General features: G+C 49.6%; 2 protein-coding genes and 6 pseudogenes across 2 annotated transcripts, besides 11 other annotated features; all 8 read left to right on the forward strand.

The window, feature by feature from the left end:
* Positions 1–2,351: a sequence feature (areas merged during assembly that could not be assigned to a particular haplotype. This can correspond to areas where the two haplotypes were merged or to regions with more than two copies in the genome that were merged during assembly.).
* Positions 748–2,148: a mobile genetic element.
* Positions 2,352–6,905: a sequence feature (areas not merged during assembly with more than two copies in the genome that could not be assigned to a particular haplotype).
* Positions 2,540–3,436, forward strand: Tc00.1047053509725.30 (annotated as a pseudogene).
* Positions 3,534–3,558: a microsatellite.
* Tc00.1047053509725.50 (protein kinase, putative) lies at positions 5,404–6,288 on the forward strand (the record flags this gene model as incomplete). The annotated part of the gene is made up of 1 exon (XM_805737.1): positions 5,404–6,288. One exon carries the CDS (start codon positions 5,404–5,406, stop codon positions 6,286–6,288), a length of 885 nt encoding a protein of 294 aa, XP_810830.1.
* Positions 6,421–6,483: a sequence feature (T-rich).
* On the forward strand, positions 6,588–9,653 carry Tc00.1047053509725.60 (annotated as a pseudogene).
* Positions 6,906–7,049: a sequence feature (haploid, non-Esmeraldo-like haplotype).
* Positions 7,050–21,399: a sequence feature (areas merged during assembly that could not be assigned to a particular haplotype. This can correspond to areas where the two haplotypes were merged or to regions with more than two copies in the genome that were merged during assembly.).
* Tc00.1047053509725.80 lies at positions 10,730–13,633 on the forward strand (annotated as a pseudogene).
* Positions 13,927–14,356: a mobile genetic element.
* Positions 14,087–14,114: a sequence feature (AT_rich).
* Positions 14,471–17,356, forward strand: Tc00.1047053509725.100 (annotated as a pseudogene).
* Positions 17,753–17,774: a sequence feature (AT_rich).
* On the forward strand, positions 18,230–19,252 carry Tc00.1047053509725.113 (annotated as a pseudogene).
* Tc00.1047053509725.126 lies at positions 19,398–19,883 on the forward strand (annotated as a pseudogene).
* Positions 21,400–23,447: a sequence feature (heterozygous, non-Esmeraldo-like haplotype).
* Tc00.1047053509725.139 (damage-specific DNA binding protein, putative) lies at positions 22,315–23,447 on the forward strand (the record flags this gene model as incomplete). The annotated part of the gene is made up of 1 exon (XM_805738.1): positions 22,315–23,447. A coding segment is annotated over one exon (1,133 nt), but the record flags the coding sequence as incomplete, so codon positions are not given.

Genomic DNA, 23,447 nt, shown 5'->3' on the forward strand with positions numbered 1-23,447 from the left:
TTTTGTTTGTTTGTTTGATCAGAGACGCTCTCGGCATTGTGTGTCACGCCGATGGCGCCGGCTAATAAAAGAGACAATGGAATGGGGGCACGAAACCACGCCGAGTGCCCCAGTGGAATATAAATAATGTGTGGGCACCGGGTGTTTAAACGACTATAACGAGTGTATCCTATTTTATTATCTTCGGGCAAGACACGCACACCAACGTGCAGCTTTTTTGTGTGTTTTTGAGTGAGTGCATAACGGAAGACGGATGTACACATTTTTTTCTTTTCAGCAAATGTCCCGCGGCTTTTTACAGCGTGGGCAGCCGTGCACTTTCGCGTTCCAGCAGTCATCTTGTCTGTTTGTTTTCTGATGCCCCGTTGTGGTTGTGTGTGCCCTCAGATGCTTTGTTTTCTGTGACTGTGGATAAGAACTTAATGACAATTACACGTTATAGGTATTGCAGTTTACTCCAGCGATGGGGTCCGTACCCTTTCGCGGTGCTGGGCTCTGGCTGCGTATAATATCTCTGCAGCAGGGCGTTGCCGCGAGCACGACGGAGACCAAGGTGACTTCACTCCCCGAGAAGGTTCCACGCCATGCCCGGTGCGGGGAGGTGAGGCGGTCTGCCTGCAGACTGTCGGACAGAACTGCACGACCGTTTCGCTGCGGTCACTCCGTTGATATCGCCCGTGGCGGTGACGTTCACAAGAACCCTGGCACCGAGGAGGATGGCTTCATCACTGTTTGGCAGCGTAACATCGCAGGTCTCTCGTCCGTAAAAAGATTGCATTTGCGGCGCGATTGGAGCAGCGTCCACCTGACATCGTTCTTTTTCCAGGAAATAAATGACCGTAGTGACGTGGCGACGAACGTTTCTGGCTATAATGACTGCCTTCAGGCCCGCACTGGGCGCGGTGGTGGTGTTGCCGTTCTGGTGCGCCAATCTCCACCGTGCGAGCGCCTGCCGTTCCCTGACACTGACCTCCTGGAGACCATTGCTGTCCGTGTATTTCCACCGGGCTGTCGCAGCATTTGCGTGGCGAGTCTCTACAACCCTCCCACAGCAATTGGCCAATAATCCGCATTTATCAATATCGTTTGTCGCTTGGGCCCGAAGAGGTTATCGCGAGTGACCCGAATTTGCATCGTGAACTCTGGGACAGTCATATACACCATCAAGGACTGGAGACGATAACTTCGCCGCTGTTCTAATCGATATGTATTTTGGGCTGGCGAATGACCCGACGCAGGCAACACGGATCACACATCGTGATGCCTCGTCTCCTGACGTGGCTGCGTATTGCGCCCCACGCATCTCCCACTGGACATCCACTCCCTCCATGGACTCGGACCACCGCTTAATATCTTACTTGGTAGATATGGATGATGGCACTCCACGACTAGCAAACACGCTGCCTTGACGGAAGAAAGCCACCTTTGCCCTGCGTAAAGCGGATTGCCCTGCTTTTACATCGTTGTGTGAAACCCTCCTTGCCACCGTGTCCACATGGTTGGATCCTCGCGGAGGCATCTTACGAGCAGCTGAGCGCCACATCCCGCGCGGCAGCCGCGACAGCCCCAAAACGATGTGGACACACGAAATGGAACAGGCCGAGTTCGCCGCCGAAGCAGCACACGAAGCACACACGTCGCCTCACCCGGAGACAGCCTGCTTTGAGCCGAATGTACCCGAACAAGGGAGGAACGAAATCAAGCCTTACGCCGTTGCTCCGCTATGCTTCTGGAGGCCCGCGCGAAAAGACTTGGGGCTTCATCCAGCCCAATCTGGCGATATCTTCACGGCGTGGCGGCGCCGCACCCTCATCCTCTGGAATCGGTTGTGCTCCGCGCTGAACTTGGCCGCGTCTGCGCTCTGCCTCGGCAACAGGCAAATCTGCTTGTTCGTCATTTTGTGCGGTTTCACGTGCCATAACGCCTTATACTGTCGCTGCTGCACTCCGCACTCCTTTGTTTCCTAGTGGCTGGGAAATGGATCGGCCTTTCCTGCCGTATGAACTTGACGTGGCCATCCGTGACTCTTCACGTGGCTCAGCCCATTGCCCCGACGACATGTTGAATGAATTCCTTCACCGTCTCGGGCCCGTTGCGCACGGCACTCTTAGAACGATGATCCACAACTCCTTCGCAAACGGCAGCCTGCGTGAAGACTCCATGAGCGGAAGTGACGACGGGGACTCTTCTTCACCGTCTCAGGTGGATATTTCTTGGTTGCCATTGTCTTTCATGGTAAAAAAGAGTGATGGTGAAGACTCACTGGGGCAGTGATTGATGTTGCTGCACATGACGGTAGAGGCAATTTTTGTGAAACGAAACAACACCAAAAAGCAACAACAATGTTTTCCCTTTTTTTTTTCTTTCCGTCTCTCTTTACCTATATATAGTGTGTGTGTCTGCGGCTTAGCTTCCTTTATATGGTTGGCCTTGTCATTACTGTTACGGATGCCCCTCACGTGTGATATTATATATGTATTTGTATGCACATATTCTTTTCTATGTCTGTTACTAAATGCAGCAGAAATAAAGTATGGCACATGACGATCAGGCCATCGGTATTAGGCGAATGGACGTCTGATAGCTCAGTACAGAAGTGCGAATTATGTGAGGTAAAATTTAATTTCGGGTGCAGGGTCATCATTGTCGGTACTGTGGCGGTATTTTTTGTGCGTCATGCTCGAGCTTTTTCGTTAAATCACAAAATCTTCATGTAAATAAACCATGACGGGTTTGACGCAAATGTTTTGAATTTCTTTCAAAGACACCGCAGGCTACAAATCCGTCCTGTGCTAGTGTTCAGAGCCACCATAAAGAGTTGAACGGTGTGAATGCCTGTAATTGCGAGTCCGATCTTTTGGCTACTGAATTCGCCCAGGCAGCAACTGCTGTCTCTTGGACGCCACGAAGAGAAGAAGATCGAAATACCGCAGGTACATTTCCCGACGAGGAGAATGCTGACGATGCTGATTTGGATGATGACGACGACAATGTTTCTGCTGCTGTGGCAGGTGTATGCTCCTCTATGGGTGATGGGCAACACACCGGTGGCCTCGCCTTTCTTGCTGCACCGCAGGACAACCTTCGGTATTCAGAGGGCTCTGACGTAATTCATGTTCTTATTTATGTACCAGCTGCGAGGTGTCAGGTGATTTTAGTTGCAGTGAGTGGTGGGGAAACCGTGTTGATGCTCGCTAAGCGTTTGGTGGATGTGCACTTCAGGTTGGGCCGTGGATCTCTCAAGTCGATTAGAACGGATGAGAGAGAGATTTTACTGCGAAAAATGAGGTTTTCAAATGAATCCATTGTTGTAGAGAATGAGGCCAATGCGAGTGATTTGGCATCTCATTGCAAACACTTGTTTCTCTCGACTCTGTCTGCCTCCGAGCTGCAGCATGCGCACGATGGGGATCCTATGGAGGGTTTTTTTTTGTAGCGAACTCTGCAATGAAAATAAGGACGGTATGATATGTTAGTTGTTGCCTTTTTATTTTTACTTTCGCGTGTTTGTGTTTTTGTAATTTCTGTGTGTGTTATTTATTTATTTATTTAATTATTCCTTTCGTCTCCGGCACAATTTGCAGAAAAAATGGCCCTCATTTGGCTGCCGTCTTTTTTTTTGTTAAAAGAATTTCTTTCGTTGAAAAACTGTGAGTTTTCCCTCGTCTGCGTTCCCGCTCTCACGGGGAAACAAAAGGAGGAGGAAAAACTTATGAATTTTTGTCCTTCCAATTGAAGTGCCAGTCCGCCCTCCTGTGGAATACGTGGGTGCTCCGCCTTGCAATCCGCAGTGCTCAAAACATCTCATATTTATTGATTTGCAGTGTTTTTAGCTTTTAGTTTTTAGAAACTTTTTGGAACGAATGTGTGAGTTGTGGGGGCGAATTTTGATGGTGCTGCGCGGGAAGGTGGCGGCTGCGGTTTCTTTCTGTCGTCCCGCCCGCCTCCTTCATTGCGCCTCACGCGGTGCAGGGGAGTCCGGCGGCCAAAAGGGGCACTAAATTAAGGCTGCGGCTCTGCTGCTTTGCGACGGGTTTGGCTGCTGTCGATTTATTTGTCTGATGGCTTTTGTTGCGTGTGCATGCGTGCTGGATGATTTTTCTTTGGAGCGCGTTGATGCGGAGCGATGTGTGATTAAATTGTCTTCTCCCATTTTGTTGTGTTTTCCTCCTCTCACATTTCTGAGGATAAGACGTCAACAACATCATCTAAGCACATGTTCATTTCTTTTTCTTTTTGCTTCTTTTTCTTCTTTTTACTTTTGAAGAAAATGGACGTTTCCGTTTTTCTGAAGGAGTTTAAGAGGGCAAGGAAGGAATCTGGCGACAGCGTTCTTTTTGGTGGCGAGGGAGCGCGGGTGCCGCAGGTGTGGCAAACGCATTTTCACAAGACGCAACAAAAACAATTGGACGTATTTTATCTCCGGATGACTCGGGGGAAAGTGAGCAGAGCATCAGCGATCGTGAAGCCGAAGATGCGCCGCCTTCATATCTGAGAAGCAAGAGGCAACGGTGTGATGCATTTTGGCGGCGCACGCAAGAGGGAGGTTTGGGCCGTACACGCGGGTCTTTTACAGAGATAAAAACGTACCGGACGAATCGGTGTCTAAAGACGGACAGCGGCATCCCCAATGCGACAGTTCGGAGGGCAACTCACTCCATTCCTTTGCGAGTAGCAGCCAAGAGGGGTGGCGCGTCAACCGTTAATAAACTACGTGATGAGCTATTGCGGAAAAAGAACTCTCTCAGTCAATCATTGGTGGTGAGGGAGCATACAGGCGGTTGTTGTGCGGATGATTCTCGGGAGTGTGCATTGAGCACAGGCGCTGAGGAATTTCTTTTCTGTGTAGATGATCTTATTGCCCCTGAGAACACGGCTATGGGTCAGTCTCCCTTTTTGGTTGGGAATCGTGCGGCACAACTGCAAGCCAAAAATGAGGGTGATGTGGCCACAGCCACACCGAAATATTCCACGGAAGAGCAGCAGTCTTCTTCTCTTCCTCCTCCTCCCCCTGTTGAGGTGGAAGTGCGCCATGAGAAACCCAGGAATGAAAGAGTGAGTTTGTTCGCTCGAGCAAAGATGTACTCTGGTGCGACTGCCCCTGTTGTGAATAGAGAGTCAGAATTCTTAAATACGAGAAAGTTTTTGAAATAATTAGATTCTGACGAGGAGAAAACAATAACTGCCACCACCACAAAAAATGGATTCTTTTGAGATAAATTGGAGTTCTTTCAGTTTCTATGCATGTGCTCATTAGGGAGGGGCATTGAGGATGATCTTTGGGTGCGGAGGGATTTTGGCATCACCGGAGTCAATTTTTTGTGTTCCATTTATATTTTCACGATGCCGTAGAATGGAAGGGAGGGGTGGAGAAGAGAAAGAAGAGAGAGGTGGTCGCTTGACATGGATCGTTTTAATGTTGGATCCCCAATTGGTGAGGGCCGCTTTGGCGTCGTTCGTGCTGCAGTTGTTAAGGAATCTGGAGTGCCAGCCGCAATTAAATTCGTCACAACTCCACGTCTCGATGAGGGTATTCCGCACCCCACGGCGAGGGAACTACTCGTTGCAATGCGATTGGTGCACCCTTTTGTTATTCGGACATATGAGGTAGTTCCGTGTGGCTGCTCCTTGGCGTTAGTGATGGAGCGTTGCAAGACTGACTTGGCAACAGTCCTCTCGGGGAGAACTGCCAGCAATCCTCTGCCCGCGTTAGAGGCAAAGTCTTTATTTAAGATGCTTCTTTTGGCGTTAGCGTACATACACAGCGAGGGTGTTCTTCATCGAGATGTGAAACCTTCAAATTGTTTCTTGACTGCGGAGGGGGAACTACGCCTCGGCGACTTTGGACTAAGTCGTGTATGGGATACGGAAGCATCCATGACTCACGAAGTCGTTTCGAGGTGGTACCGAGCTCCCGAGTTACTTCTGGGCCAGCGACACTACGGACCCGAAATTGATGTGTGGCCATCAGGGTGCGTATTTGCGGAACTTCTACGGGGGCACAGTGGTGCTTTTTTTGCAGGCGATGGAGATATTTGGCAGTCGTCACGAATATTTGATGTATTAGGGACACCGACGCCCACATCGTGGCCATCGGCGGTGCTGCTTCCCGATTGGGGAAAGGCGCACTTTGAGCCGAAACGTCCTCTTCCTCTCCGTGAATTTTTCCCGGATGCCTCTGAATGTGCATTGGATTTGTTGCGAAGATTACTTTGCCTGGATCCTCAGAAGCGTTTGACTGCGGCTGGCGCCCTTCGTCACGCCTACTTTAGTGAATACCCGACGTGAAGGTCCATGGATAAAGGGACGCTGGGGCTACGTGTGGTGTGCGGGGATGAAAATTGGAATTGCTCATATAAATGCGTGCTTATTTTCCTTGACAATCCTTTTTGGTTGTTGTTTTTGTTATTTAATGGGATATTATCATTATTTTGATTATTGTTTAAATTTATTTTTATTTTTTAATTATATTTTGTATTTGTACCTGTGGATTTTAAACTGTGAAGCCCAATTTTTATCCAAAGTAAAAGAAAACTAACGCGTGTGCGAGAGAGAGAAGGAGGGTGACGAGCACATATCTAACACAATAATGTATCGTTGCTTTCATCATTTCTCCACGTTGCCACTGGCGTTTGTACGACGGACTGCTACAAACAGTTACGTCAATCGCCATATCGCACCATCAGCGGCAGAATCAATTTCTATGCTTTGAATAATTGGCAAGGAAGTCTGTCGGACCGCATCACTGCTGTGATCCCAGAGAATATTTTGCGAAGTCCTTTAAAAGAGGCTCCGGCGATGAGCGAGCAGGATGCCCTTTCGCTTCTCCATTCACTGGGTTCACGGAATGAGGCATTAAAGAGCATAATTGGGCAAGGCTACTATGAATCGATCACACCACCTGTTTTTTTTTTTCTTCTCTTACCAGTCGTAGTAACTACACCTCAATTGTGCAGCTCTGGTAAGCGTACGAAGGAATTCAGCAGCAAGGATAACCTTACTCCGCGGGCAGCCACTATAGAATGGCTCCAACATCTGCCCTTCTACAAACACCACCTGTAATACTTCGTAACGTTATCGAGAATCCTGCATGGTGCACCCCATACATTCCTTTCCAGGCTGAAATATCTCAAGGCCGTCTAGAGTCCCTGTTGAATATTCAGTCCATGATTATAGACTTGACAGCTGTGAATGTGGCAAATGCACCTCTTCTGGATCAAGCTACTGCATGTGCTGAGGCAATGTACCTTGCCTTTCATCATGGTCGAAAGGAGCGTATGAACTTTTATTATTATCGAGGGATGTCTTGCCATCTTGCGTAGAGATGGTAAAAACAAAGGCTGAGCCCCTTAAAATAAAGGTCGTTGTTGGTGATCCAAATTTGATTGATTGGAGCGATTCCTCACTTTGTGGAATTTTGGTACAAACTCCAGATGCCATGGGGATGCTTCATGATTTTACGACACTGTTTGAGAAGGCAAAACAACATGGTGTCGTCAGTTGTTGTGGGACATATTTGATGGCTTCTGTTCTTCTCAAACCTCCGGGAGAAGTGGGAGCCGATGTTGTTTTGGGATCTGCCCAACGCTTTGGTGCCCCACTAGGGTTTGGAGGGCCTCGCGCCGCATTTTTTGCCGTCAAGGAGGAATTTAAGCGATTGATTCCGGGTCGCGTCATTGGTGTAAGTAAAGACTCGACGGGTTGTCCGGCCATACGCATGGCGCTTCAGACGCGGGAGCAACATATTAAGAGGGAACGCGCCACATCCAATATTTGTACTTCACAAGCTTTCCTAGCAAATGTTGCGGCATTTTATGCCATTTATCACGGCTCTGAGGGCTTGAAGGAAATTGCGAGCGAAATGCTCAGTAAAGCCAAAATACTTTCTGTTGGTTTAGAGTCTGTAGGGCATACAGTGGTCAATGGTGCATTTTTTGATACCATCACCGTAAATTTAAAAGGTATAACGCCTGAAGAATACGTGACATGCTGCGTGGAAAAAGGCATTAATATTTTTGTTGATTATAGTCATGGCACCGTCTCCATATCGGTGGATGAGGCCACTACCGAGGGCCATGTAGTGTCTCTCTTGGAGGCAGCAGGGCCAAAAACTTCCTGTGATAGGTGTCCTTTCAAAACTCGCAGAACAAAAGAGAGCAATGCCTTTGCAAATGTTACGAAAACTTGTTTTTCTTGGGCGTTCAATCTTTCAAAAGTACAAGAGTGAGAGTGAGCTTATGCGGTACATTCACCGTCTTCATGGAAAAGATTATGGTCTCACGCATGTTTGTGTGCCCTTGGGTTCTTGTACCGTGAAACTTAATCCAGCTTCCGCCATGTTGTCCTTGTCGTGGCCAGAATTTACCAACCTTCACCCTCTTGCACCGAAGGAGCAAACGCGAGGATATAGTGCGTTGTGTTTGGATCTGGAGCAGAAAATAAGGGATATTACCGCTTTAGATGCCGTGTCACTTCAGCCAAATAGTGGTGCTCAGGGTGAATATGCTGGTCTTTGTGTGATCCGCTCGTATCATAATTCAAAAAAGGAGAGCCATCGCAATGTTTGCTTGGTTCCAGAAAGTGCTCATGGCACAAATCTTGCTTTGGCTCTCTTGGCAGGGATGGTGATTGTGAAGATAAAGTGTTTGGCGGATGGAAGGATTGACATGAAGGATCTGGAAAATTCTTGCCAAAAGCATACAAGGAATCTCTCGTGCATTATGATAACGTATCCGAGTACGTATGGTTTGTTTGACAGGGAAATCTTGGCCATTACTTCGATGGTGCACTACGATGGAGGGCAATGTTATATTGGTGGTGCAAACACGAATGCCATGTTGGTTTGCACGGCACCTGGATGTATTGGGGGCGATGTGTGCCAGATTAATCTCCATAAAACGTTTTCAATTCCTCATGGTGGTGGTGGGCCAGGCATGGGTCCTATTGCTGTTCGTCAGCACCTGGCGTCATTCTTGCCAGATTCTGTTTTTATTCAAAATGTTGGTGGTTCCCAGCCTTTTGGTCAAGTCTCTCAAGCAGCATACGGACCAGCGTCTATTCTTCCAGTTTCTTATTTATTAATGTGGATGCTTGGTTCACGGGGTCTCAAGACATGCACGGGGTATGCGATTTTAAATGCCAACTATTTAAAGAAGCGTCCTGACGGCCACTACCCGGTTCTCTTTCTGGGGGAAAACGATTTCTGCGCTCACGTGTTTATCATCGATTTAAGGCTATTTAAAAAAACAGCACAAATTGAGGCAGAAGATGTGGCGAAACGACTTATGGATTACGGCCTTCATTCACCTACCCTGGCATTTCCTGTTGCGGGAACACTCATGACTGAACCCACAGAGTCAGAGTCAAAGCGGGAGTTGGATCGTTTGGCCGATGCACTTATTTCCATTTGTACCGAAATTGCATCCATAGAGGAGGGTGAAGAGAGCACAACGAACAACTTTCTCAAGAATGCCCCGCACACGGCAAAGTGTGCCACATCAGTTGATTGGGACATGCCATACGCCCGGAAAACTGCTGCATTCCCTTTGTTGATACTGTTGTTGATTTGTCAAGGCAAAGCCTTACTGCAACCATACAAATGCGTGTTTGTGGGATTTTTTTTTTTTCGTCAGGCCAAATGTGAGGGGAACTAAGGCGTCTGCCTTTCCCTCACTGTCGTCAAGAGTATTCCGGATACTCATCACGCAAACGTCTCAGATGTAATTTTTTCTCAGTTTTGAATGATGTCTTGCACTTCAACAAAGTCCAACTTTGAGATAAATTGGGTTACGATGAGAGGGAAATTGTCTACACACTTTTTTTTTTGGTGTATCTTTTAGTTTTTGTTTTCTCTTGTTGCTGCTAGAAAACATTGAACGAGAGGGTTTGTTGCCCTTTTGTTTTATTTGTCCTTTCTGCCGGACGGCCAGTTTTACACCGAAGTGCTCCTCGGCGCCTCAGTTGTCACTGTCAATCTCATGCGCCAACTCTTCCGTTGCTTTTTTGCATTGACGCAATTATTTTTATTTATTAACTGACGCCATTCCGTCCGGCGTGCCACTTTGATTGGATTTTATGGGATTGCTCGCCGACACCATCAAACAAAACAGGCTGAAGATTTCACGTATTTAAACGTCATCTTGCACTCGTATTTTCTTATGTTCTGTTGATGTGCACTCAAACAGCGAGGGATTTGGAACTATGCGTGTGCGGAATTCTTCCTGCCATGTGAACTGCAGGCAACACCGAGGGGCTGTCAATTTGATTCGGTAGAGTTGTTGTGTCTCTTCGCAGGGTTGGCAGGGAAATTCCATGCAGCCTGCTACAGCTGGTGTGTTCCTAAATGTTGTCACCCCATGCGAATAATGTGCTTCAGCGAGTGAGGGCGTTGATTGGGTTTGTGTGCACACTGATTGTGTTTGCTGCTTTGTGCGGGCACGCAATACTTGAGTGGTGGGAAAATGGAGCGGGGCGATGCATGGCCGCGTCCAGGCCATTGTTCAGTGCACGATGGTGCTGTGCGCACTGTGGTGCTGACTCTGCGATGTGACTGCGTTTTCCTGTGCGACAATGGTGGTGGATGGAGGAGAGTGTTGACCCGCGGCGGAACGGTGGGATTGTGTTTTCTTTTTATTCTTTTGTGAAGGTGCACACTTATTTTTAGTGTTAGTGATAGGGAAAACAGGCAAACAGAAAACGTGAATAAAATAAATAAAATAGAAAAGGACAATAATGTGGCGGTGTTGTGGCCGATTGCACGTTGTGTTGCTGCGGGGGCGGTGGGTCTTGACTGTTTCACCGACAGGCGTTGCAGTGCGGCTGCATGGCGCGCCGACCGCCCCGCCGTGCGAGTGCCACGCCCAACGTCATTGGGACTGCGGGACGAAACAGCCGCGAGTGTACTTTGGAGCCAGCGACATCTGCTGGCCGCAGTTGGGCGGTGCGAGTGGAATGCTTCACCGCACGGGTGTTGTGATGGCGCCTCGAAGCGGCATCTCCGGCGATGGTTCCGACGCTGCAGCACGGAGAGGAGTGGAGGGAACGCGGCGACCAGAGTGGACCATGAGCAGCACCGTAGAGGACGTTCTGCTGGGTGGAGACACTCGCAGCACCAACATGAAGCTGAACGATTTTCTTCGGAATTATATTGGCGGCAGGGCGGTCGTTGGTAAAGACCACAACGTGACGATACAGGTGTTTGTTCAGGATCCGGGTGCTTACGTAAAAAAACAGCAGCTTCTTAGAATTATTTTTAATTTAACAGAGTACCAAGAGCTGGAGGCTACTTATAAACTTCATCACAAGGGTGTGTTCTCTCTCGAGCAATGGAGGAGCCTTAAAAGGAAGGATACGGTCACTCCTCTTGCAAAGGGAAAACTAAACGCAGCCCTCACTCAGATACTGACAGAAAGGCTAAAACGAGCGCAAGAAATGAAATTTGCCATTTCCACCACGATCGAAGATGTACTGTTCAAAGGAAGAGTTCGCGTCAATGACATAAAGCTGAACGACTTTCTTACGATGGAACTGGACGGCAGGCAAAGGCATTTTGGCTACCAATCGGAATGTTTTGCTGAAGGAGTTTTTCAAGGACCCCACGAAGTATATCCGTGATAAGGGAGCATTGAAAGAAATACAGAAAACCGATGCTTATGCGAGGATGGAGAGGACTGTAAGGGAGGAAATGGATTTGGAGGAAGATGTACGCAAGATTTACAAAAATGGTGTGAGCAATCTACTTGGGTGGTCAGAAGCTGCTGCAAACGTAAAAAAAAGTGTTCATAAACTCACTAAACAATCCTTGGATTCAGCCCTTCAGGAAGCGAGGAACCGAATGACGACGATTGAAGCGATGAAAATGGAGGGATTGTACGAGTCTGTGTACAATGCGAGTTGGCACCATGTCGTGGAAATTCCCGACGGCGATAAGCGAAAGAAAAAGGGGACGGGAATGGAGGTGAAGGAGGGGAAACCGAAACAGTCATGGACGTACAAGAAAGCTGGCAACACTATCGAAAAGGATGACGCTGTGCAGCAATCCGGTGAAGCACCTCCCAGGCTGATGGTGCTCACCTCGGAAAAGGGATGGCCGTACACGCTGAATTTGCTGCGTGGGGCTGGCAATGACTTCTTTATTAACTGCGAGGTGGATCGAGTGTGGCAGATCGTCGAGCGCGATCTAACCGAGTGGTTCAGCAATTTTGATTTGACTCTCAATTCTTCACCTTTGCCGCGTGTGTTGATTGGGACGCCCGGGATCGGGAAGTCGATGGCTGCCGGTTCGTACCTCCTCTACCAGCTGCTGCAGTACGATGCGGAGAAACTCCAAGTGGTTGTCCACTGTTTTGGAGAAACGATGTACGTGTTTGACAAGACCATCAAGGCGGTGACAAAATACGAGGGTAACAAAACATCGAAGTGTGTTTTGGATGGTTTGAGGCAGCGTGGGATGAAGGGGTATATTATTTACGATGTGGCAAAGAAAGGAACACCGCCCGACACAGGTTTTGCGCCCTCCACCGGATGGGGCATGATTGTGGTGTCATCCCCAAAGGTAACCAACTATGATGAGTGGGAGAAGCAAACAAAAGCCAGTCGAATCATCATGAATTGCCCCGACGAGATGGATGTGAAGGCGATGTGTGCATGGATGAAACGCGGTCTGGAACCAGATAAGCAAGCGGGATACTGGAAGATGGTTGAAAAACACATGGAAAAAGTGGGGCCGATTCTACGTTACATCTTTGATGCGAAAAGTTGTATTGTTCGCTTGGGTGCCGTTAATGGTGCCTTGCTAGCAATCAAAGATACTGATGTTGGAAAGTACTTTTCCATGGGAGGAGAGGAAAAATGGTATTCCGAGGATCCGTCTCACAAACTTGTGAAGATTGTCCGGGTAAAAACAGTTGAAGGTGCTGAGGTATTTCTGAACGCATCGATATGTGATGATATCGGGTTTCGAACTGCGGACCGTTTGGCAAAGGAAATGGGTGCGAAGGATCTTTTGTTGCTAATATTGGCATCGCGTGGTGCTCTTGTTTCCCACTTTCTGGAACAATTAGGTTTGCGCGTATTCATGCGTGAGGAGTTTGTCAGTGCATTAGTAAAGGAACTCAAGGAGCTGAGGTCATCAAAGCGTAATAAAGCACAGGATTCAGTGCTGAAAGTAAACCATCAAGGGCACCCCACCCGCACCGTTGGATTAGGTAAACTGGAAAACGGTGTCGAGAGGATTCCGATGGAGTACAGGGTGCTGTACATACCGGCGGCCCAAAACTTTCCGCTGGTGGACGGCTTTTTCTTTGTTGATTCGCCGCGGAAGACGCTGGTGGGGCTGCAGATGACTACGGCGGGTGCGCACCACACCACCGCCAGCACTGTGAGTCTGTTCAATGAACGCCTGGCGGCATATTTTAAGGGCTGGAAGAAATTATCCCAAGACATGTCGTGGGAGATGATTTATATACAGCACGAAAACAGCACAATGATAACGAACTGGCAGAGATGTGGTCCCGTCGATACCAAAAATTTGAGCGACGATGAAAAAGATATTGTGGCCTTCTGGAAAGGAAAGGTACACCAATACCAGTTTGTGTTGACACCTGATTTTGTAAATAAAATCCGAGCAAAGTGAATACAGAAATCTTTTAGAAATGGGTAGGCAATAAGATTGAAAAAAAATAGTGGGGGAACAAAGTGCATTTTGTTTTGGTAAATATATTAGGAAGTATTTTAACGATTTTTATGTGTGTGTGCCGACGGGGTCTAGACAGGGAATGCTTTTCTTTTCAGAGAACCGTTGTGATCGGCAGTGCCACACTCACCACACCCTCTTTTCATTTTATTTTATTTTTTCCACCGGAGGCGCAACGTCACTGGAGGCTGTTGCGCACTACAGGGGCCGCAGATTTTTATTTTATTTTTATGGGATTTTGTGAAACGAATGCCTCTGAGGACGGCTGGCTGCCCAAATAAATTCATATCTCGCGCAAGCGAAGATATCTCTTCACAGCTTTTTTCTCTTCTATCGCACTGTCTTTTGGGAGACCGCGATTGAGGGAGTCAGGGAACCGACAGCTGCCAGACGAAAATATTATTTTTTATTTTTTATTTTTGCTTTCCCACCCAATTTGTGCTTCCCACCTTGTGGGTGGAGGAGCCTCAAAGGCCTGCCGCTTCGCGGGGGATAAGTGTTTCTAATTCTAACCATCTGCAGAATTCCACGGCAGTGATTGACGGAATGTGCACATATTTTGGGGGAAACATTGCGGCGAACTCATTGCCTCTCCATTTACCGCTTTTTTTCCTTGTCCTTTTGGATGATTTCAGAGTCCGGCCGGCGGCCCAGAAGAGTATTCAGTGTTGTTTCCCTCTCGGTCTCTCTTCTTTTCTTTTCTTCCTTCTTGTCTTTGAACTTCCTGTGTGTGATGCAAAAAACACACAGCGCAGTATTCAATGTGATGTTCTTTCAATGGAGGCGAAAGCCGTTTCTACTCCCACCAAACCACGACGCCGTCCTCGCAGCTCCCCGTGACAATGCGGGTGGACGGCAACACGGCGCAGTTGAATTGCCCCAGCCCCTGAGGGATGCCGGATTTGCGGTTGCTGAGGCCTTGTTTGACGTCGATGTGGCGTTGGACGTGCCGGACGCAAGTACACTCTTCCGAAAATTGTGTGCCACTGCCGCCCCCAACTTTACTCAGGAACGCAAGAACATGGTGGCCTTCAGCTACGGCGTGCGTTCTTCACCAAAGCGACAACTCATGTACGGCTCTGCAGCTGGAGAAGTATATGCTGCTCGAGTCATCACTGAATTTATCCGGCTGGGCGCCAAAAAGGGCATTTTTGCCCTCTCATGCCACGTCATTGGGTCAACAGAGCACCGCGCAGAACTTCTTGACGCCGACAACGAGCTCGGAGTTATTGTTGGCTCCGTGAAGGAGGGACCGCGTGTGCGAATGGCAGCACGAATTTGTGTCTCATTGGCCGGCGACGCTCGAGCGGCGATGGACACTATCGTCAAAAACTATGAGAAATAGCCTTTCCCCGTGCTGTTTGAAAAGCAGCCAACGCCTGAGCTGGAGGCAATGCCCTCGTATTTTCCCGACACCGTCGTTCTTCAGCTTTACCGCGATGATTGTGAGGCGGAGTTTGCAGATTATATGGATGCAAACTCCCTGACATTTGTCGCCTTGGGAGATGCCGAACGGTCCGCTTTGTGTGGCATTGATGCCGCCGCGCAGCTACACCACGAAGGGGTCCAACGAGCACTGGTGTCGGCAGCAGGAATTGTCTCCGGCATTTGCCGCCGTCGTCTGCGTGTTCCCTTCGGCATGTCAGAACTCAGTGAGTTGTTGCGCCGAGCGTACAACACGGAAAAAGGCAACCGCAACAATAGCCTCAATGGTTCTACCGAGACGGCTTTATTGGCTCACGCCTTTTTGGATGCCGTGTGGGCGGAGGAATCGTTCCATTGTCTCTCCATGACTCGTCGTGTTGGTAATATTCTTGGCTCAACCGGAATCAGATACGTTACAAGGGATCTTGCCGTTGACAAGTGGCGTCCTGATCAGGAAATCATGGAGTTGCGGGATGAACTCATGATTGCCCGGGCCGTGTACAACTACAGGCATTGTGGCTATGAATCCAACAAGCCATTTCAGGCATAAAGGAGGAAGGGATGAAGCGCGTCAACGCCATTGAGAGCAACCGTGAGGAGGCGCGGGAACGGCAGCTGAGTGTGGTTCGCGAGCGTGCCAAGCATGAGGCGGGGAGGATGATCAAAGAGCTTGAGCAGAGAAGTGGGGCCACGTTGGACGAAATTGAGAGGGCTCTGGAGGCGAAAAAGCGGGAGAGCAGTGCTCTGCAGACCGGCCGCGAAAACCGCATTTGGGAGTACGAGCAGACGTTGGAGAAGATTCGAATGAGGAAAGAGGACGAGGAGAGTGCCTCTGAGAAGTTGCGGCAGGCGATGCAGCAGCTGGAGCCGGGACTCAGCCTACGGCAGAGCGCCATTGAGACGAAGGAGCAGCAGCTCGAGATGGTTAAACTTGACGGGGCGAGGGGGCGAGAGGCCGTCATGCGGGAGCGGCATTCTATTGAGGCGGTGCGAAAGACCGTCCGGGAGGAGCGGTGTCGCCAGCGGAGGCAGTGGATTCATCAGATTAAGGAAATGAATGCAAAATCCCCGGAACAGGTGCGTCCCTTGGCCGAGGAGCGGAAGAAGAACTGCGAGCAGGCGACAGCAAAGGAGGACGCCGCCGAGAGGGCTCTTGCTGCCGAAGTCAAAATGATTGAGGAGTATTTGCCGAAGCTCATTTCCCTTGAGGATGTTCCTGTGAATCCGGGCTAGACGGACATCATTCGACGCCAGTTTGACGAGGTCTTCACGCAAGAGGAACAGACATAATTGGCCAGTGCCGAAGAGGAAAAGTCCCGCAAGGAGAGGCTGGGACGGGGACTCGAGGTGTATCGACATCGTATGCTTGATGACTACGTGGCAAAGAAAAATGGAAAACTGCATGACGCCGAGGCAACGGAATGCCACCTCAGTTCTGTTGTGGATCAGGTGCTGAATTACTTACGCAACGGGGTCTGCGTGACAAAGATACCGAGCAAGGGCAATGCTCGCAGACGCATATATTTTCTCTCGGAGGACTGCAAACGTATTCATTCCTGTGAGCTGGACCATCAGGGATTCCCGTTGAATCGCAAACGGCCTCCAGTCACCATGTGGATACGTGACATCGAAAAAGTTCTCATCGGCCTGTCCACAACCTCATTTGTGAACTACAGCGGCGAGGCACAGCTGGCAAAGACACGCCAGGAGGCAGTTTTTGACAATGGGACGCACCGCCATGATCCCACGCAAAACATCACTCCATCCAACCTTGGAACAAACAACCACCGCGCATTTGCACTTTTACTTCGCGGTGGGAAATCATTGGAGGTGTTTGTGAGACTGACAGCGATTGCGAGGCCTGGCTTGTTGCTCTCAAGCGTCCACTGCATTTGAGGACTCCTGCGGAAAGGCTTCTTGAGGAACGACGGGGTACGTGAAGAGGCGCACGTGCGCAGCCAAGCGATAGCGACGTGGAAATGCGGTGGGGCGGCCCACTTGACACCCGCAATATGCGAGGATTTGTTTCTTTGGCCCCCGATGCAGCAGCTCTTTGCGGCGAGAACCACATTCCGCCAGCCCTCTTCCTTCGGGTGGAACAGGAGCCGGCTGAAAAGTCTCAAAGGAGCACAATAACCGCCTGTGGCGTCCGAGTTTGCTCGGGCCTGGATATCTTTTGCTCTGGCCGACTTTACGACTAATTGTGCGAAAAGCGTGTCGCTCCGCCTCCGTACTAATGCCGTGGGATCTTTTATTGTTTTTCTCTCTTTTTTTCCCATGGCTATTCGTGCTTTTCTTGTGTGCTCTTTTGGATGTATTGAGGCGGCTGGTTGGAGAGAGGCTAACTGCCGCACAATTTTGTGTGAAGAGGACTTTTGAACCCCACGTGTTTGGGTTATTAGCGAGTGAAGGGAAGAAAAAAGGAAATGATGGTCACCACCAGTGCTGCTGCTGTTTTTTTCCTTTTCTTTGCTGCCAGTTTTAAATGGGCTATCCATCATTTCTTGTGGGTGTTCCACACCCCTCTTCCATTTTCCTCGGTTTCTGGGTGCGTTTTTTTTAGCACCGCCGTTGTGTGGCCGTTGCTTTGCCAACATGCATACGGGGGTGGTGCTCCTTCCCATAGATGTGCCGTAAAAAAATATTAATATATTTTCAAATGCGCCGTGTGCTTTTCTGTGTGCGTGTAATTTGGGGCTTGGGCCTCACTCAGGCAGGGGCAATGACATCTTTGCACCATTGCGAGGCGGCCGTCGAGGCGGTGCACTAGCACAATAAGCTGTGCGTTCTATAACATACAGAGTATTCGCTACTGTGGGAATCGAACCCTTATTTTTTGGTGAAACTACCAGGGCTTATCCACTGGATGCGGTGCGTTGATTCGGCAAAGGGAACAGAAGGACGTCCTCTATGAGGTGTGCCTGTGGAGGGAGAACTGAACTGCTACCTTGGTGAGTATAAAATATTTGTATTTATCTGAAACGAGCGGGCGTCGCTGTGCATGACGAGACTTCATTCATACGGACGTGATGCGGCGGGTGGAGGAGGCCAACGGGCATGGGCAATACGAGAGCGATTCCATTGTTGCCTGTTGAGATGATTTGAGCATTCATGATGATAATGATGCGGGCGAACACTCTCAGGTAGAAACGCTCTTCTCGATGTCAGGATATTAAAGTTGCACGGTAATGTGCCGCAGGTTGACCGGACCTCTTTTTGTGAGGCTTTCCGACACGTCGGTGGAGCCGCTCGGCGTTCTCCAAAAGGGTGTTCTGTTCTGCACAGGTGTGGCTGCCCGAGGATTGTATCCGCCACGGGCGGACTGAATTGTGCACGACGATCCTCCGGCTGATCCAGCGTGTTGTACTCACCGCACTGGACGGTCAATCCCGCATTGGCAACGTTGGGGACTCTCTGCTGTTCCTCATGCCACACGAGGCAGGATGCATCCCATGCGTGAGGACCCTTTATCGCCAAGGAGAGAGGGATCAGTGGCTCCTTACGGGAAATGAGGCGGGAGCAGCAAATGGAAGAATGACAATGCGAGTCGTCTCTTTCCGCCACCCGGTGACGTTGGACCCAAAAGGGGAACCACATGTGAATGCAGAGCACAGCCACTTACGTGTGCACTGTTATTCGACTTGTCGTGAAGCGGGGTGGAGCCGTCAACGACTCACCTGGCGGAGATGCGAGGTGGAACGGTGATCTCGCCCGACTCGCACCGTGTGTGTTCCCATCGTACATGCGGGTGCACGCAGGGCACTCCAGAGAGCCCATAAACCGTTTTCTAATTTGTGTATGCTCACATTGGTCACGTCGCACACGGTTTCCTTCTTGGCAAGAGACCCGGTGATGTTTGGGCACAACTGCAGAGCTTTATTGGGGAGGACGCGAAGACCGCGAGAGAGACGTCTTCTCTCGACACACAGGAGGGCGGAAGAGGGTGCGAGGGCTTTCGAGGTTGGATGCGACTGCAGTTGGAGGTGCGTCACGATGATTGGCCGCGAAGCGTGATTGTGCGGAAGCAGCGCAGTGTGACTTGTAGTGCTGCTGGGCGGGGAATTGAACGGAGGCTGGCACGGAGTGAAGGGAGGAGTGACACACCCAAGAAGCAAGAGGCCAATGTTGCAGTGACGTTGGTGAAGTGTTTTCCATGGGATGAGCTGAGATGTTTCTCCCATGGCGCTTAGCTGTGCCCGCGCCAGTCCGTGTTTTCTATCTTTTTTACTCCACAGAGTGTCCAGGCTTTTGGTTCTTGCTTGCTTGTTACTCCTCCACCATGGGAGTCAACGAGTCACGACGACCCATCGGGATGCCGAACCGACGGGAATTGTGGGCTTCAGCGTGGTCAATCTGGATCAGTGAGCGGAGACCTGCGGCACCTCATTCTGCGGCGAGTATCTCACGCACTGTCACGGGTATCGGCGCCTGTGTGTGTCTGCCCTATGACCGGCATTTGTATGGCGTACGCCCTTGGCAAGGCTGAGGGAAAGGGCGGGAGTTCCCACTGGCACGTGTCTGCAGTCATAATGCGTAAATAGTGGACTTGTTTGTGCGGCAAGGCAGCAAGGTCGCTCAGGAGAAGCAGCATAGACTGGGAGTACACTTTCTAGCGGTGCGTGCTTTGTGACTCTCGAGGCGAATGCCCCAAAGGGATGTATGTGGGTGATGCAGATGCACTGGATATGCACAGTGCCATGCTTCGTGACAGGGAGCGAGGCAGGAGTAGCGTGATTCCTCCTGCCATGGACCTGTCAACTTTTGAGGAGTTGGAGTGAAGCTAAGGGGACAAGCGTGTGTGTCTTCACCTTCTTGCGGGAGGACGCGGAGGTTGGATTTCTTTTGTTAATTTGTTGTCACGGTGCCTGCGGCGACGTTAATGGGGGGTTTGTTTTCCAGAGGCATTCATTGTGCGATTTGCGCGTGTTTGTTGTCCATCAATTTCATCACTACCGAATATGGTGTTGCGTAGGATCGGAATACATGGATGTGCGAGAGCATTGTGTTGCTCGCCCGTAATAACGCACACGCGCACAGTTTCAGCGCGTCTGATACGTCACGTTCTTCAGACCGGTCGAAATCACTTGTGGGACGTCACTTCATTTGCGGCGTCGGGAAAGTGAAGTAAATGGAGAGATATGCCGAGAACGCAATGCCTCTCCATAACACCGCAGGCTTGCGGCGACAAGGAGCAGAGAGCTTCTACCCAAAGTTGAGAAGAGGGCAGCGCTCTGACGATCCGTCTTTTGCCGCTTTAGGAACTTTTAATGTAGTGCACACCGTGTGGGCCTTTTTGCTGCGGATATGCAGGAGGGTGAGGTGGGGTGGAATTATTGTTGAAGGCAGTACGGACACCGCCTGACCTTTATGGGAGGGATGAGTGCTGTTATTCCGTGCTTCCTTTCCTGCGTTGTCGCACTCATGCTGTGTGTGCGGATGGCCACAGTAGTGGAGCTGAATACGGTTCAATGTGTGTTGCTCACGGGGACTGCGCGACACATGTATTTTTTGTTGGGCTTCCCAACAGGAGGGGCGCATCGCCGTTGCGTGCTTCCCGCGGCAGTCCATTACCCTGTGACTATGCGTGCCTCCGTCCGCTGCGCCGTCGCAAGCCCTTGCCTTTGTGAGAAATGGGGAGCGTGACTGCTGTGGCGGTGGTCGAATGTTCCCGAATTGGTGCTTTTGGTGATTTCACTTAGAGCGCCGAGCAGCGAGGGGCTGCACACGCCCAGGAGGTGGGAGTGTGTGCTGCAACCGCACCTGCGATTTGTATTTGGGATGTGACATGTTTCTTTGGTATTTTTGTTTTTGGTGATATGCAGGGCAGCGGTGTGTTGGCGTGTGCGGGCTGCTCATGGTTGCCGGTGTTGTCTTTCCTGCTGTTCTCCCGCTCCAGTCCTTTGCGTGCGACGGACCAAACGTTTTTACGGGCGTGTGGTGGGGCCGCGTTCTTGATTGGAAAAAAAGCCTTCCGCAGGCATAATGATACTGCCGTCCGTGCCACACGAGGCAGCGGGGAGTTTCCTGGGATTTATTGGCGGGGTGGCACCGCACCCATGCCGTGTGGTAGGTTTTTATTCCGCAATGCACGGTGATGGGGATGTGCGGTGACAACTTCCTCCAGTGGAGCGACACGAGCAGCACGGGGAGCGGAGCGGAGGAGTGGTGGCTGCGTGCTTCCCAGTGATGCGTGAATGGCGAATGAAATATGAAAGGCAGCGTCACGGCACTCTTTTGCCATGCACACCGCAGATATTTTCCATAAAGCATGTAATTGCACTCTTTTCTGTGTGGAGGGATTACCGTGATGCATCGCCGTTGCGGTGTGTATGATTTGCGGTCCCTGCGTGTAGCCGTTGCTGCACCGAATTCTCTTCCCACTTTTGTGTATTTCTGTCAGGGTTTATTGCGCGCATTTCATCTTGAAAAGTGCGTGCGGTGACGGCGGTGCCACAGGGGTGCGGGGCCGTGGCGAACGGTATGCGTGGGCGAACCCTCCGTGCGCACCACGTTGTTATTATTGTTTGCGCTTTAAAACACTGTGCTGGGTGGATGGCACCCAATTGCCGTCGTTGCGGTGGTCCTCGTGCATGTGGTGTGTATCGCACGCTGTGCCGTCACACTGTGTGGGTGAGTCTCTTGTTGTGGCTTCGAGCCACGACTGTGCCTATTGTATTTTTTTTCTCATTTCCCTTTTTTGTTTGGTGGCCATTGGTTTAGATTTAACTCAATCCAACTAATAAAACAAGGAGAAACAATGCCTGCTGGAAGGCCGGAGAGTGTACAAGGCGGCAATGTGGAGAGTCAAGCGCCTACTGTGCCGCAAGGAGATTGTCGGAAGAGAGCGAGGTCGGACTTCCATACTGAGACGGATCAACCCGATGCGACTCGCAGAGGAGTGGGGAAAAGGCAGCAAACGAAGTGGACCCTTGACAGTCGGGTGGAGGATTTACTGCTGGAGGGGAAGGATCGCATCACCAGCATGGGGCTGAATGATTTTATTCGGAGGTACATTAATCCCAGTGAAGCTGTTGTTGGATGCAATTTGCCGATGAGATATATTTTTTTGATCTCGGTGCTCACGTAAAAGATGCTCAGCTTCTCGGCAAAATTTTACTCCTACAGGAATATAAGGTGCTGAAAGATATTTACAGATTGCATATAGTGGAGTATATCAGTTCCAGACTACGCCAAACATGACTACTATTAAGGAGCTTTCCGAGTCTCCTTTTGACAAATCGAAAGTGACATTATCACTTGTGTATTTTTCTGAGCGAAACACATTTGTACAGGTGACTTCAGTTGGAGTAAACTTTGTGAAGGGTGGTAAAGGAGTATATATTATCTGTAAAAATGAATTTGGCATTCAGCATGCAAGTGCGGATGCCAATTTGAGATTACTTGTGTTCTCAAGCTCAAGATTTGTATCCGTTGTGGATCTCAATACCCACCATACAAGGGCGTCACTTGAGCTGGATAACGAAGTTTCATGTTTGGTAATTTCATCTTCGCGGGGTTTTGTAATTGGAGAATGGAACTCCGGTGCCGTTTGTTTGTATGAGGTTCAGGATGGAGAGATTTTATTGAAGGGTCGCATTTTTTGTTCGTCAACCTCGTGTTCCATGTGTATTTTGTCACACCTTCATACACCACGACTTGTTGTTGGATTACTGAATGGGTATATCGCGGATATTTCTTTGGAAGCAATGTTGATGGGAAGTGCTGCTCGGGAAACACTTATTAGGATGCAGCCTGTGCAATTATTTAATTTGGAAAGCCATAATGCAGTTCTTTGCCTTGGAGAAGTACCTCCCATCATCATTCTTTGCGATACGGGCTTTCAACTTACTGGAATTGATTTCAATGATGTTGCGGCGTGCGCTATAATTGAAGGTTCCCACATTTCATCTAAATATATATTTCTTTCTCAGAGTGAAAATTCTCTTGCGTTTGGAAATATTGTGGATCTTAAGAAGTTAAACTCATGTTTTCTGGGCCTGAAAGCCACTGTGACTCGAGTGAAATACATCGCGTGGTGGAACGTCTTTGTGATGTCTGTTCGCCGAAATGAAAAGGATCAGATCCTTTTATTGATGGGGCATGAGTTGGCGAATTCATGGGTTCCACAAAATGAACTCTTCTCAATTGAACTCTTCTCAATTGAACTCTTGGAAAACGAACGATGTGTTTTTTTGGGACTGTTGTTCTTGGAGGGTCTAACGAATCCCCCAACGGTAATGAGGCGGATAAAGACAAGGCGATACTTTTGGGTACCACCTTTGCGTTTCCGGATGAACAGTTGCCACGGTCAAGTCGATTCATATGTATT

This window comes from Trypanosoma cruzi, genomic scaffold (assembly GCF_000209065.1).
Source record: "Trypanosoma cruzi strain CL Brener 1047053516433 genomic scaffold, whole genome shotgun sequence".
In the NCBI taxonomy this organism is placed as follows: domain Eukaryota; phylum Euglenozoa; class Kinetoplastea; order Trypanosomatida; family Trypanosomatidae; genus Trypanosoma; species Trypanosoma cruzi.